Raw genomic sequence first — 15,031 nt, 5'->3', positions numbered from 1 at the left:
TATTGTACTGTTAATTTTTAATCAAACAGTATTGAGTATTCGATCATTGAGATCATTTCATGTATTATGTTAGAGTTCATGACTCAGTACTACCAGTCTTGAGAGGTTGTTATAATTATTTTCGTTGTTGGTTTCGTTTATAAAAAAAATGGCTTCGAAATGTAATGAAAATTGGCTTACCTAGTCTTAGAGACTAGGTTCCATCACGACGCTTGTGGTGGGATTTTGGGTCGTGACAATAATGCGCACCTGCAGTGCCATATCTGTGCAAGAACCTCCGCACCTGCAGAAAATCATTAAAAACCCCAACTTCGCACTTACGCCCCATATCCGCATTTGCGATCACGCAGGTGCGGAAAAGACCTTGCACTTGCGGACACTGTCTGACCTCCTCACTTCCGTTTCGACGGGCACCTATCCGCATCTGCGGACCCGCAGATGCGACCTCCCCTACACACTTGTGGACCCAGCCTACTTTAACTCTGTCTGCACCTGCGAACTCCCGCGCGCACTTGTGACCTCGCACCTGCGGCTCACCATCTGCATGTGCGAAAATACCAGTAGCAGCAGCTTCAGCTGCATTTTCCAACTTTAAATAATCCGTTAACCACCCGAAATCACCCCGAGCCCCTCGAGATCTCAACAAATCACACTAACAAGTCATATATCAACATACGAATTTAGTCGAACCTTCGGAACACTCAAAACGACATCAAAACACCAAATTATACTCGGATTCAAGCGTAAGGACTTCTAAACTTCCGAATTCCACCAATGATGCCGAAACCCGCTAAACCATGTCCGAATGACTTCAAATTTTACACACACGTCACAAATGACACCAAGAACCTACTCCAACTTCCATAATTCCATTCCGACCCCGATATCAAATTTTCCACTGCCGACCGAAATCGCCAAATTTCTAACTTTCACCAATTCAAGCCTACTTCCACTACGGACCTCCAAATCGCATTCTGGATGTGCTTGTAAGTCCAAAATCACCTAACAGAGCTAACGGAATCATCAAAATTTGAATCTGAGACCGTTTACACATAAGTCAATGTCCAATTGACTTTTTCAACTTAAGCTTCTAAATAAGAGACTAAGTATCTCAATCCACTCTGAAACCTCTCCGGACCCGAACCAACTAACTCGATATATCATAATATAGCTGAAAAGCACAAAAGAAGGCAGAAATGGAGAAAACGGGGCTATAACTCTCGAAACAAACGGCCGAGTCGTTACATTTTTTCACTCTTCTTCAAAAATTCCTCTCTGTTTTTATAGATTCAAGCTCTAAATACTCTACCACATACCTCCATTAACATTTGTTGCTTGCTTAACTTTCAATGAAGAAGAAAACACTTTCGAAGATCGGCCCTAATTCCAGTAAGAGAGCAGCAATTCCACCATTTACAGCCATTAAAATGCTTTGAAGCTTTGAATTCGAATTTGGATTTTCAAAGACCATTATTTGTTTGAATTGCTGCAAATAATTGGGAATATTGTTTGGAGTTTATATCTCAATTTTAAGGGTGTTTTGGTGAAGATTAAACTTGATTTTGGCTAAATTTCAGATTGAAACTCGAAGAAGAAGAAGAAGACATGACATATATTATACTTACGAAATTGTAGTAAAGTTGTAGTAAAATTGTAGAAAAATTATATTCTGTTGTTTATATATATTTTTTTATTTAAATATTGTATGAAAGTTGAACAATATTGTATAAAAATTGTATTTCAGTTGTATGATATTCTAATTGTATATAACTGGGGTAGAAATAATGTATGAAAGTTGTAGATAAGTTGTATAATATATAATTAGTTGTATGAAATTTGCTTTTACTATGTATAAATCAGATACAAAATATACAAAAGACATATTGTATAAAGTTTATATAAAAATTGTAGTTAAGTGGTATAATATTGTAGTTGTAGATAAGTTGTAGATAAGTTGCATAATACATAATTGTTATGTATGGAATTTATTTTTACTATGTATAAATCAGATACAAAATATACAAAAGACATATTTGTATAAAATTTGTATAAAAAATGTATTTAAATTTGTTGGGTGATTGGTACTTGACCATGAAATGACCATTTTAGTTCCTTTCTCCTCTTCGTGTTTAAAGAGTTGACTCGATCATTAGCAGTTGAAATTATGATTTTACTCTCTCATTCTCCCATATGATTTCCTAAAGTAAAAGAGATGGTTGAATGTTTCTTGTCTTGAGCTACAGGATGGCAACAATGTATATCGACCCCCCAAACTTGTACTTGCTCCTATGGAAGAAGATAAAATGTCGAGGCATGATAGAAATAAATCGAGGAAGGAGACAATGGACTTGCGAAAGGCTAGACAAAACCCGTTTATGATAGATTTGGTGAATAATCTTGAAGGAAGACCCGAAGAGGTAATTCACGATCTGACTATTAATACTGAGATATTTTCAATGACCCCTCCGGTTTTTTACTATTACTTTCGGTGAAATTTACGCATGTTTATATTTCTCAGTCGTGCTCACTGATCTTGTTTGTTATAAGAGGGGAGAGAGGAGAGAAAAAAAGGAAAATGGTGTAACTAAATCTCTTGATTGAAGACACAAATAATGGATTGAAAGCCTTTTAAGGTGGATTGTATATATTTTGTAACTAAAATATATTTAGGTTGGATAAATATCAAAATATTAATATTTTTAATAAGATTTCAAATAGTATATAGGAATAAAAAAATCCAAATATTAATTGCTGCGAAACACAGGATCAGGAATCTTTTTCTCCTCGTGGGGACTTGGGGGTGATAAGTTCGATAGACAATGGGACATCAAATTCCTCGTCACTTAGTAAAACCAAAACCAATCTAGGTCGCTATTAGTGATGACATAGTTTGCTCAATCCTATCGCATACTGTTCTAGAGCTAGCTTTGACCCTCGCCACTATAAAATTTTTGTCCCTTCTCTCCATTTTTCGTTCGGAAAAAAAATATCTTGGAAGTTGAGGTAATACCCATTTCATTCTTTACAATTGCTTTGGGGTTCTGAATTTTGATGAAAAATCTGATTTTGTTTAATGGGTTTCTGTTAATTTGATTGGATTTGTAGTTTTGCCACTGAGATTTGAGCATGGGTAATGCTTCTTCAATGTTGACTCAGTATGATATTGAGGATGTCCAAGACCATTGCAACCATCTATGTAAATTTTTTCTTACTCATCTATTTAGTCTTCTTTTTATTCCTTTTCTTGCGCAGCTTACTAATTGGAAAAAATTAACCGCAGTTACACAGCAGGAAATAGTGTCACTATATCAGAGGTTCTGCCAACTTGATCGGAATTCAAAGGGCTTTATATCAGCTGATGAGTTTATGTCTGTGCCTGAATTCGCGATGAATCCACTCTCTCAGGTTTGCTTTTAAATTTTTATGTTGGTCTTAACTAGTATATTTGTATGTAATAGGATATTGGTATCTTCTTGTCTGTCTTGTTGGTATGTTCTCTGTGTTTGATAATGTGAAATGCATCTTCCAGAGATTGCTTAAGATGGTGGATGGCTTGAATTTCAAGGACTTCGTGGCATTTTTATCAACTTTCAGTGCTAAAGCGAGCATGGCACAGAAAATTGAACGTACGTCATAAGTCTTACATGTGTTGTTTTTATGCAACTTAAGGAAAAACGTGTTTGATAGAAGGACCGTGTTTAAAATGTTTTTGGGTTTGTTTGTTTAGACCTTGTATTTTCATTATATTGGCGTGAGATGTGTTTAAATGGAGTAACACTGTCAGTGAGGATTCACACAGTTGACCCTAACTTGATTGAGAATGAGGTGTAGTTGTTATTAAACTACTTTGTTTAGCTTAAGTGACATCTTAGGTATTGCAAGTCAATTAGCTGGATGCAGATATGTAGCTAGACATGCTACTATCCTTGCTAGATTTTTGTAGTATTATGCATATCTGAAATTTTTGTAAGATCCTTCGCCTACTTTCCCTTTATAAATTGTGCCGACCGATCTGCTACTGTGGTTTAAAGAGAAGATCCATCTGTGCCATTACATGATTATTTTTAGTCTGTCTAGGATTGGGGATTTATACTAGAGGGATGTAAAGGTTTTAATATGTAGTACCAGTCACTGTAGAAGTCCTTTTATAGCAACAATTATGCAGATCCTATCTTTTACTGCTGAAATGTATTTGAAAATTGAAACAAGAGATTTATTATTTACCTAATATAACTTTCATACTTTCTTTTGCCCTTCTTAGCACTTACTGACTCTTCAACGTACTTTTTTGCTTAGTTATCTTCAAGGTATATGATTCTGATTGCAATGGGAAGGTGACCTTTGATGACATAATGGAAGTGCTTCGGGATTTAACTGGATCATTCATTTCAGACAAGCAAAGAGAGGTACTTGACAGTTGACATCTTTTCTCCTTTCTACTCTCTCATATTAGTATAGAGATTTATTCACAAAAATAACATTGAGAAAGTGCTCGAGTTGTACAAGATGTATGACTTAGTCTCCTATCCAAGATAGAAGGATTCTATAAAGATAAAAGTGTCAAAATGATTATCTCACACCACAATGATAGAGATTATACATCTTCATCAAGATGAGTATTCCTGCAAAGATTGCTGGCTCCTAAAAGAGAAGTTTGGATAATATGCTAGACTTCATCAACTTCATTTATGGCATGTAGGGGTAATCTTCATTCATGTGTTTGAAGTGCCCTGAGTAGTTTTTACAGATTTTAGTCATTCTATTTCTTGAAATTGTAAGTGCTTTATGCTTTTATGTCTTGGTTCTTCACTGTGATCATTGCTTGTGCTCGATTTTATTTAGTCTATAACTAAATTACTCTGTCAAAAGAGTAAAGCTGGAAGTATATAAACATGTCTAAAGTGTAAACTGAAAATATCAATCTGAGATTTCTTTCCTTATCAAAAAAACTATAAAATCTCTTTTGCCCCTCTCTTATCTTAAAAGCTAATAGTAGTTGTTTCCCTATTTTTACTCCCAATTTGCCTAAATTCTAGTGGTGAGCACCCTCCACTCCCAACCAAGAGGTTGTGAGTTTGAGTCACCCCAAGAGTAAGGTGGGGAGTTCTTGGAGGGAGGGAGCCGAGTGTCTATCGGAAATAGCCTCTCTACCCCAGGGTAGGGGTAAGGTCTGCGTACACACTACCCTCCCCAGACCCCACTAGTGGGATTATACTGGGTTGTGGTTATTGTTGTTGTTGTAACTTCCCAATTTGAAACCTTTTCTCACTTAACTAGCTTGCGATCTATGCTACACATGTTTTAATGTAAGGGTCTAAAGTGCAGTTTTCTAACATAAGGCTCTAAATTGTAGTTTGTAGAATCATGAACTGCTACTTTATCCAGTGCTTCTGATCTAGCTTGTGACAGCGGACAGATTCTCCTTTATAAAAGTTACCCTGCTTTCTTCTTTAGTGGCTTCTATGTTGTAGAGAATAGAGATCTTGCTCTTTTCCTTTATATTATTACTTTACCTAGGGTTGAAGTGAAGAGAAAATTGAAGAAGGCTGGGCAATATATGATAGAGAAGGTTTTATAGTTCAAGTCTGCAAGTAAAATGTTATGCCTGAGATGAGCAAGTTGGGAGGGTGGTTGTTAAGAAGGGCCATTCTGAGTATTATTTGCTAAAAAAATTGTTCATATTTTAAGATTCACAATTTGAATGTGTTTGGGTACCATGATTTTTTTTGCATCAATGGTTGGTTTAGTTCCTTATGATTTGCTGGACCTTTTTGCTGTTACAATGCTGTATTCACATGCACAGTCTAGAAGTTTTGAGTACAATCTTTGTATCCTTTAACATTGCTCACTCTGTTATCCTTGAATAAATACTTACTTTCTAAATCTCGTGTGAATTTTGTAGCTTTCTTGCTTCTGCGTCCAGAGTTTATCACTTGTCATTTCAGATAGTTTTTGAATGATGAATTTGACGAGTTCCTCGTGTGTGTTTGATCTGGATTGCAGGAAGTGTTGAGCCAGGTCTTGCATGAGGCTGGTTATACAAGGGATTCACTGTTGCTGTTGAACGACTTCATTAAGGTAATATTCATGTTTTATTTGACTGGGAATACAAAACTACAAGTGATTTCTATTACTAACAATCTCTCTCTCTCTTTTTTTTTCTTGGGGGGGGGTTGTACATGTTAATCGGAAAGATTAGTACACGCTAAGGCCATATTCTCAACGAGTATGCTTCTGCATGCTGTTTCTTCTCATTAAAGTAAAACACACATGTTTTGAAGCTGCTATCATTTGATTCCAATTTATTAATTGGTTTATTGTATTGTTAAATTCATCTTTTTCTTTTCAGTACTCAATAATCTGTCTCCTTATAGCTTTGTACTTGTGTTTTGCTGATGTTTTCAGATCCTGGACCACCCTGGTTTGAAGATGGAAGTAGAAGTACCAATTGACTAGTTACAACTGCGATTTCAGTTACTACAATTCTGTTGTCTCTGCGTACAAGGCAGCCGTGTTATTCTATTTTGTTGAATTCGCGCACCTGCATTCTCCTGCTGTTTTTTGTTAAATCCCTTTCTTTTTCCTTCTTTTGCCCCCCTTTTCTGTCTGTTTGTGGGGCAGGGACAGAAACAGAGAAACCACTGTGTAATTAAGATAAACAGCTTTCAGCTTATTCAGAAGATCTTGAATATGCTATAATTTTCATCTCTCACAAACTGTGTATTTTCCAAGTCGAGTCGAGCAGAGTTTTGCGTGCTTTAACCAACGTGGTGCATATTGGGCTCGTTCAGTGAATTGCATACTGTATTCGAACACGCTCAATCTCGGCTTGCTAACTGGCTAGCGAGGCTGTCGCAAGGGGTTCCGCCCCCTTGATCTCGTACATTAGCCGAAACGGTCCAATGAAAGGATTGGTGATTAATTTGAACCAGTTGAAGGTTAGTTGACAGTCTAAAATATTTGGTTTCAAATCATTCTGAAAAGTGCCAAAAATAGAATGAGTTATTACTATGGGTGTGTTTGGTAGGAAGGAAAATATTTTTTAATTTTTTCATGTTTTGTTGGATTAAATATTTTAGAAAATATTTTCTTTATGAACTCATTTTCCTTAATTGGAGGAAAATATTTTCCTTGTTAAGAGAAGGAAAAATATTTTTCAAAACTCCTTCTCAACCCACCCCACCCTCTCACACCCACCCCACACTCTCACACCCACCCACCTAACCCCACCCCTCTCTTCAAAAAGGCTTTTTTTTTCTTCAAATTTTTTTTTTTTTTTCGTCACCACCCACCCTACATTCCGTAAAAAAAAAATATTTTTTTTTGTAATTTTAAATTTCTGTTTTTTCATTTTTCTGCACCACCCACTCCACTGCCTCCACCCCACTGCCCTCACCCTCACCCCCACCCCGCACAAAAAAAAAGTTTCTTTTTTGTAATTTTCAAATTTCTATTTTTTTTTCTGCACCACCCACCCATCCCACTGCTCCAACCCCGCACAAAAAAAGTTTTTTTTTTTTGTAATTTCAATTTTTTGTTTTTTCGTTTTTGTGCGCACACACACACCCTCCTCCTCCTCCTCCTCCTCCTCCCGACCCGAAAAAAATATTTTCTTTTTATATTTTCAGTTTTATTTTTTTGCATCTTTCGGTTTACAGGTTCGAAATTTTACAAGTTTCAAAGTTATGAGTTCGAAGGTTTATGTGTTTGGAAGTTTACGAGTTTAGAAATTATAAAGTTTACGGGTTCGAAATTTTACGGTTTCGAAAGTTTAGCGGTTCGAAAGTTTATGAAATTTATGGGTTCGAAAGTTTATGACTTCATGTTTATTGTACCTAATTATTTATGAATACTCTTAAGAAGTTATTTTCCTTAATTTGTGTACCAAACAGCGAAAAATGAATAAGATTACTACTTATTTTTCAAGAAAATATTTTCTTGAAAAATATTTCTTGGATACGGAAACGTTCTCCGTTATACCAAACACACCCTAAAGCTACTGCCGTACTCGGAAAGCACTGGCATTAATACCTTCTGCTTATATGCATCCAAAATATGCCTCTTTCAGCTTCAAGACAAATACTTCTCGTTTACCGGTTTTCCACCCTGCTATTATCAATTAAGAGTCAGACCTCTACGTTTTCTCATATAATACACCAGAAATTTTTGCATTCAAGATTTTGTTAATAATTTGAATAATTTCAGACCGGAAGAATATATGTATCAGTATGCTTTTAGGAGCAGCTAGCATGTCAGGCAACAAGGGAAAATCTCTCGCGTTATACAACAACGCATACTCACTTCACTTGGCTGAAAGTTCTTCAACGAATTCTTCTGCAGAAGAAGGTTATAGGAATAAGGAGATTGTGCAGGCCGAACAAGTTAAACTACTTGATAAGAGATTGAGAATTCTTGAAGATGAAACAGAATTACTCAAGGTAGCTTTCTATGAGGGTGTGGAAGAAAGAAGAAAGTTAGTACATGCAATTCAAAACGAATTTCAGGCTGTAAACCATTTTCGATGCCTTGAGGAACATACCTTCGGATACACAAAGGTATTAAACGATTCTGAAGTGATTGATGTAAGAAAGGAAAATATGATAATCTTATTGCTGCTATTAAAGTTGATTGCTTCTATTGAATTACACATCATTGGCTTATGGTATGTTCTTCTTTAATATACAGCGTCAACGACATGGACTCCCGCAAATTCTAGGTGAAGACTCAAATCCAGCAGTTGTCTTCAGAGAACTGAGAGCTTCTGAGGCTGTTTTCCAGGATGCTACTGTATGTGTATGGGACTTCTCAGACAGATGATTCTACCTCTCTTTGAAGATTTGGCGATCATAATTTAAAGTAGATTTTTACTTTGTTATGGTCAGCAATTTCCCCTACGTGTAGCACTGATTCTTTTTCAGGTACCAAACGCGTGGAAATATTTTTCTTTGCTTCTTTGGTGGCTGTGAGATTTGAACCTATGATTTCTTATCTGCTATGATATCATGTTGAATCATGTGACCATCTAGTTTTACAGCTTAATGTCACGTCCTTAGTAATTAACTAAGTACACGTGCGGCACTTGACAATTTGCTCACGTTCTTGTTATGCCAAGTCAGCCTTACTACACTCAAGATCGCTAAGAGAATGGTAGAAAGAACACAAGAGAATTGTTAATGGAAGCTTTGTATTAGAGAGAACTTGAATTGTTTGCTTGATGAATTATAAATGAATGGCCTCCTTTATATACTAGTCTCCTAGGGGCTAGTGTGCAAATATTAATTGTTACACAAGTCCTTAATATTTACAAGATAAGGGTTTTCTCTAGAATTCTCTACAAGCCTAGAAGATTCCAAGGACTTTCCTAGCAAATCCATAAACATCTAGGATCTTCCAAAGGAAATGTCCATACTTCTCTAGAATCTTCTCACAAATGCAAGCATTCCTCCTATGTAAGCTTCCACATGGCATTAATATATGCCAAATGGCACTTATGTGGCATGATGACATGGCGAGTCATCACACTCTCCCCCACCTAATGTTGCGACGACCGCGGCGCAATGTTGCTGCATAAACTCTCGGATCTTATCTTTGAATTGCCATAAATCTTCATAACGTTCCCATGTGGCCTCCTCCGGTGATTGCCCCTTCCAATGGACGAGGAACATTGCGGTGGCTTTTTGCCCTTGTTTTCGCCTGGCCTGGTAATCAATAATAGCCTCAATCTCCCGGTCGTGCGAGGCGGTGATAGTAATAGGCGCTCGACTTGATTGGCCCCTACTTGGATCATCATTGTCTTCATGATAGGGCTTAAACATGCTGGCATGGAAGACAGGGTAGATCTTAAGATATGATGGCATGTCAAGCTTGTATGAGATCTTGCCTACCTTGGCGACTATCTTAAATGGCCCCTCATACTTGCGAATCAGATTCTGATGCATGCCTCGTAGTGCCTTAAACTGTCTTGGATTAAACTTCACCATGACCATGTCCCCAACTCTATAGTCTGTGGGACGCCGCTTACGATTTGCAAACTTCTTCATCTTCTTAGCTGCCTTATCCAAGTAGGACTAAGCAGTGTCAAGCTGCTCCTCCCATCCTTTAGCCATATGATAAGCCCCCAAACTCTTTCCCTCGAACGCGGCTGGTAATGAATGTGGAGTTTGTGGTTGTTGGCCTGTGGCTAGCTCAAATGGTGTCCGTCCCGTGGACTCACTCCGCTGCAAGTTATAAGAGAATTGGGCGATATCTAGGAGCCTTGACCAATCTTTCTGATGCGCGCTTACATAATGCCTCAAGTAGCATTCTAGTAAGGCATTGACCCGTTCCGTTTGTCCATCTGTCTGTGGGTGGAAACTAGTGGAAAAGTGCAGTTCCGTGCCAAGTATATCGAATAATTCTCTCCAAAAGTTCCCAGTAAAACGGGGGTCTCGATCACTGATAATATGCCTTGGTAAGCCCCAATACTTCACCACATTCTTAAAGAATAGCTTGACGGCTTCCTTGACGGTGCAACCTCGTGTGGCGGGCATGAAGGTGGCATATTTGAAAAATCTATCCACGACCACCATAATAGTACCATAACCGTCAGACTTCGGTAGGCAAGTGATAAAGTCCATAGTCACGCTCTCCCATGGACGCTCTGCAACTGGTAGTGGCTCCAAAAGTCCTCCGGGTTTTTGTTGCTCAACCTTGTCCTGTTGACAGACAAGACAAGTCTGCACATAACACTCTATGTCATCTCGCATGCGTGGCCAATAGTAGACTGACTCAACCAAGGCCCTAGTGCGACGTTGGCCTGGATGACCAGCCCACATTGTGTCATGACTCTCCCTTATAATCCACCGTCTAATGTCTCCAAACTTAGGCACGTAGACCCGCCGACCTGTGGTAAGTAGTAGGCCGTCTTCGACCCAAAAACTTCTCGTATTGCCCTGGTTGGCTAACTCGATAAGTTGTTTGGCTGCTGGATCGTGTTGCATGCCTTCTTTTATAGCCTCACGAATGTCCCATCTTGTTGAAGTGATTGCAGCAAGCTCGGCTTTCCGGCTCAAGGCATTGGCTACAACGTTACCTTTGCCCGGCTTATATTCTAGTACATAATCAAATTCGGCCAAGAAATCCTGCCACCGAGCCTGTTTTGGGGTGAGCTTCTTCTGCGTCCGAAAGTAGCTAGTAGCTACATTGTCGGTCTTGACCACGAACCTCGACCCAAGCAAATAATGTCGCCATGTACGAAGGCAATGCACAATAGCAGTCATCTCTTTCTCTTGCATTGTGTAACGCCGCTCCGTCTCATTTAACTTGCGACTCTCAAATGCTATGGGATGCTTATCCTGCATCAAGACACCCCCAATGGCAAAATCTGAGGCATCTGTATGCACCTCAAATGTCTTGGCAAAGTCAGGTAATGCCAAGATTGGCTCCTCTATTACAGCTGCCTTGAGGTCTTCAAACGCCCTTTGACAATGCTCCGTCCAAACCCATGGCTTGTTCTTCTTTAGCAACTCAGTCAATGGTGCGGCCTTTGCTGAGTAGCCACAGATGAACCGACGATAGTAGTTAACAAGGCCAAGGAAGGATCTCAACTCAGTTACCTTTATAGGTGCCTCCCACTCCTGGATAGCACGTACCTTAGCCTCGTCCATGCGTAGCTCGCCATTGCTAATAACATGGCCTAAGAAGTGCACCTTTGATTGTGCAAACTCGCATTTCTCCCTCTTGATGTATAGCCCGTTCTCCCGCAAGACTTGGAAAACCTTCCTTAAGTGCTTCATGTGCTCTTCCAAGGTGTTGTTGTAGATGACTATGTCGTCTAGGTAGACTACCACGAACTGATCAAGGTAGGGATGGAAAATCTTATTCATAAGGGTGCAAAATATGGCAGGTGCATTGGTTAAGCCGAAAGGCATCACCAACCATTCAAAGGCTCCATATCTCGTCACACATGTTGTCTTTGGCTCATCCCCCTCTGCAATGCGAACCTGGTAGTAGCCCTTGCGAAGATCCACCTTGGTAAAATACTTGGCTTGCCCAAGTCTATCGAATAAGTCAGCAATGAGCGGGATTGGGTACTTATTCTTCACCGTGACCTTATTAAGTGCTCGGTAGTCTATGCACAAGCGTAGTGATCCATCCTTCTTCTTCTGGAACAATACTGGTGCGCCGAAAGGTGCCTTTGATGGGCGAATGTGACCAGCATCTAGCAACTCTTTCAATTGTTTCCTAAGCTCCTCTAGCTCGGGCGGTGCCATACGATATGGGGCAAATGCAGGTGGCTTAGCCCCTGGCTCCAACTCAATCTTGTGATCCACCTCTCGCCTAGGCGGCAAGTGTTTAGGCAACTCCTCGGGCACGACATCTTTGTTTTCCTCAAGCAACTTCTCTATGCAAGGTGGTAGTGTCTCTTGAAAACTCTTGTCTTCCTCCAGACTTGCGATGGTTGCCACGAACGTCGGCTCCCCCTTCTTGATCCCCTTTATAACCTGCATAGCTGAGAGTTGTGCTTGGCTCTGTCCGTGTGGCATAGACACTGTAGGTACCATGCAAGCTCCTTCTCGCTCCATAACCAAGAGATGTTGGAGGTAGGGATCGATCAAAGTATGACAATGTCTAAAGAACTCTTGTCCCAATATGATGTCAAAGATATCCATAGCGGTTACGGTAAAGTTTGTCATACCTTTCCAAGTTCCCAATTTGACACCAACTCCATTAGCTACCCCACGAGCATTTTGTACCTCGGCATTCACGGTCTTGACGCGAGAGTTGGTTGGAGCAAGCTTCAATTCTAGTCTTTTTGCGGCAGCCTCAGTCACGAAATTATGAGTTGCTCCAGTATCCACCATTGAACGAGCAGGCTTGTTGTTGATGGTGAGATCCACGTACTGGTTTCCATTCTCGGTAGGTTGGATAGATTGCTTTGTGACAACACCGCATAATCCGATCATACCTAACTGTGCGGTTCCCGAACTCTCTCCTTGCGGCTGCTCCTTCCTTTCACGGACCATGGCGCTAAGGCTCTTTAGGTCGGGACAATTCCTGAAGCTGTAAGGCCCTCCGCATATGTAACATCCCTTCTTCTCGGCCTGCGCTTTCTTCTCGGCGTACCCCTGACGGCCACTCAGCTTTTTAGAATCTTGAGTCTTGTAGTATTGTTGTTGTATCTCCTTGCCTTTGCCACGGTCTCCCCCACCTTTGACATTGTTAAACTTTGATTCTTTGACTTTCCCTTTGTCGTGTTTGTCATGCCTGAAATCCATCAATGATTCGGCCTCCACTATGGCTTGGTCTATATTTGCGACTTGCCGGCGTTGTAACTCCTGCTTAGCCCAATTTTGCAACCCGTCCATGAAGTGGAACAACAAGTCATCATTGGTCAGGTTGGGGATTTGAAGCATAAGGGTAGTGAATTCCTTGACATAGACACGTATGCTCCCTGTTTGCTTCAACTCCCTAAGTTTGCGCCTTGCCTCGTACAAGACATTGTTTGGAAAGAATTGTCGCTTGAACTCGGCTTTGAACTGATCCCACGTGCTAATAGTACATATACCTTTATCCACGTCGGCCATCTTCCTTCTCCACCATAGCATGGCAGTCTCTGAGAGGTACAACACTGCAGTGTTGATCATGGCCTCATCGTCCTTCACTTTGCCGTGCTTGAAGTATTTCTCCAAGTGCCAAAGGAAGTTTTCCACTTCTTGCGCATCACGAACACCTTTGAACACCGGGGGTTTGGGAGCCTCGATCTTGGCCTCCCTCGTCACCACAACATTGCTAACTGCCTCGGTCACGCCAGCACTAACATGCTCCTCGAGTGACTCTATCTTTGCCTTCATAGCATCGATAGTACTCAAAGCCTCCATGAGTCTGCACTCTAAGGCAGTGATAGTTTGCCTTAGTTCCATCTCGGTCTGTGTACGTCCCTCCAAGTCATTTCGGATGCTCTCAATCTCTTCAAGAGTGTGCCCCTCAAGAACACTAAGGGTGCCTTCCATCTTCCCCAAGGGTTGGCCAAAGATCTCCACGGCGTCCATCCCCGCGTTCATCTTCATCACCCACTCTTTACCGAGCGAGACGTCCTCAGGCAGGACCTCCACTTCATCCTCGCTCGCCTCAGTGGCAGATGGTTCTTGGGATGTAAGCCCTTTGTTACACCCTATATTTTCGTACGTAAAAATGTGTCGTAAGCAAACTAATGTAGGACCAAAAATGAGATAATATTTAAAAGTATATAAAGTAAGTTAATCATGTTACCTATGAGGTTACAAATATTGAAGATCATGAACAACAAGTACAAAGAGGGTTGGACAGTTCAGAAGCTAAAGCAATTGAATAAAACAATGTTTCGTCGAAAGTCGACAAGTTGGGAATGTTATAACATGTACCTTTGGGGTGAGACTAGGGTGATTAACATGATAAGGATATTATGTTATGATTTATATTAGTCGTATGACATCCGTGTGTTATGTTTTAATGTCAAGCGAGTTGTGGAACAAAAGTCGATGAAAGTCATCACAAGTTACACTCATAAGTTTTACTGAAACTTTGGGTCAAATGTAACTGCAATTTTCTCCCAATATACTTAGAGTTATGGGGTGTTCCACCCATCAAATTAAAGATCTATGAGTCTATTTTCCAATGCAATTAAACCGTTTGTCAATACGACATCGGAGTAGTGAGATATGGGCATTTTTGCGATACTGCGCAAGCTGCTAGGTGACAAGTAGGTGTGTCACCTACTTGCTTAAATGAAAGCCCAAAAATGGGCCATTTCGGGTCGTCCAAAGAGGCCTTTTAAAGGCCTATTTTCTTCATATATTAGACTTAAAATAGAGCATAATAACCAGATATAAGCTCTGCAAAGAATCCTCCCAAAAATTTACCACAAACCCTAATTGATTTTCTCTCCCTTTCAAGTTTTAATTGGAGGTAAAACCTAGAGTTTGAAGAACCAAGATAGGAGCTGAGTTATCCAACAAATAAGGTGAGTTTACTGCTCTCTTTCATCCAGTTTTTCTTCTATAAATTCATGGTA

At 39.9% G+C, this 15,031-nt stretch overlaps 3 protein-coding genes across 3 annotated transcripts; 2 read left to right on the top strand and 1 right to left on the bottom strand.

Annotated features, from left to right (window-relative positions):
* The first annotated feature begins 2,750 nt into the window (after positions 1 to 2,750).
* Positions 2,751 to 6,716, top strand: LOC104116141 (uncharacterized). Its single transcript, XM_009626940.4, has 7 exons — positions 2,751 to 3,003; positions 3,106 to 3,196; positions 3,281 to 3,405; positions 3,530 to 3,626; positions 4,297 to 4,406; positions 6,004 to 6,078; positions 6,406 to 6,716. Exons 2-7 carry the CDS (start codon positions 3,127 to 3,129, stop codon positions 6,454 to 6,456), a joined length of 528 nt encoding a protein of 175 aa, XP_009625235.1. The 5' UTR covers positions 2,751 to 3,003; positions 3,106 to 3,126; the 3' UTR covers positions 6,457 to 6,716.
* A 1,382-nt stretch (positions 6,717 to 8,098) lies between these two features.
* Positions 8,099 to 9,013, top strand: LOC108948489 (uncharacterized). Its single transcript, XM_070197648.1, has 2 exons — positions 8,099 to 8,555; positions 8,686 to 9,013. The coding sequence occupies exons 1-2, from the start codon at positions 8,229 to 8,231 to the stop codon at positions 8,815 to 8,817; spliced, it is 459 nt and encodes a 152-aa protein (XP_070053749.1). The 5' UTR covers positions 8,099 to 8,228; the 3' UTR covers positions 8,818 to 9,013.
* A 475-nt stretch (positions 9,014 to 9,488) lies between these two features.
* On the bottom strand, positions 9,489 to 10,040 carry LOC138908527 (uncharacterized). Its single transcript, XM_070199199.1, has one exon. The coding sequence runs from the start codon at positions 10,038 to 10,040 to the stop codon at positions 9,489 to 9,491; it is 552 nt and encodes a 183-aa protein (XP_070055300.1).
* Between the last annotated feature and the right edge of the window lie 4,991 nt (positions 10,041 to 15,031).

The sequence above is a fragment of the Nicotiana tomentosiformis genome, chromosome 3, assembly GCF_000390325.3.
Source record: "Nicotiana tomentosiformis chromosome 3, ASM39032v3, whole genome shotgun sequence".
NCBI classification, from domain to species: domain Eukaryota; kingdom Viridiplantae; phylum Streptophyta; class Magnoliopsida; order Solanales; family Solanaceae; genus Nicotiana; species Nicotiana tomentosiformis.
Note: the sequence above shows the minus strand (reverse complement) of the source record. Positions and strands in the feature narration are given on the sequence as shown.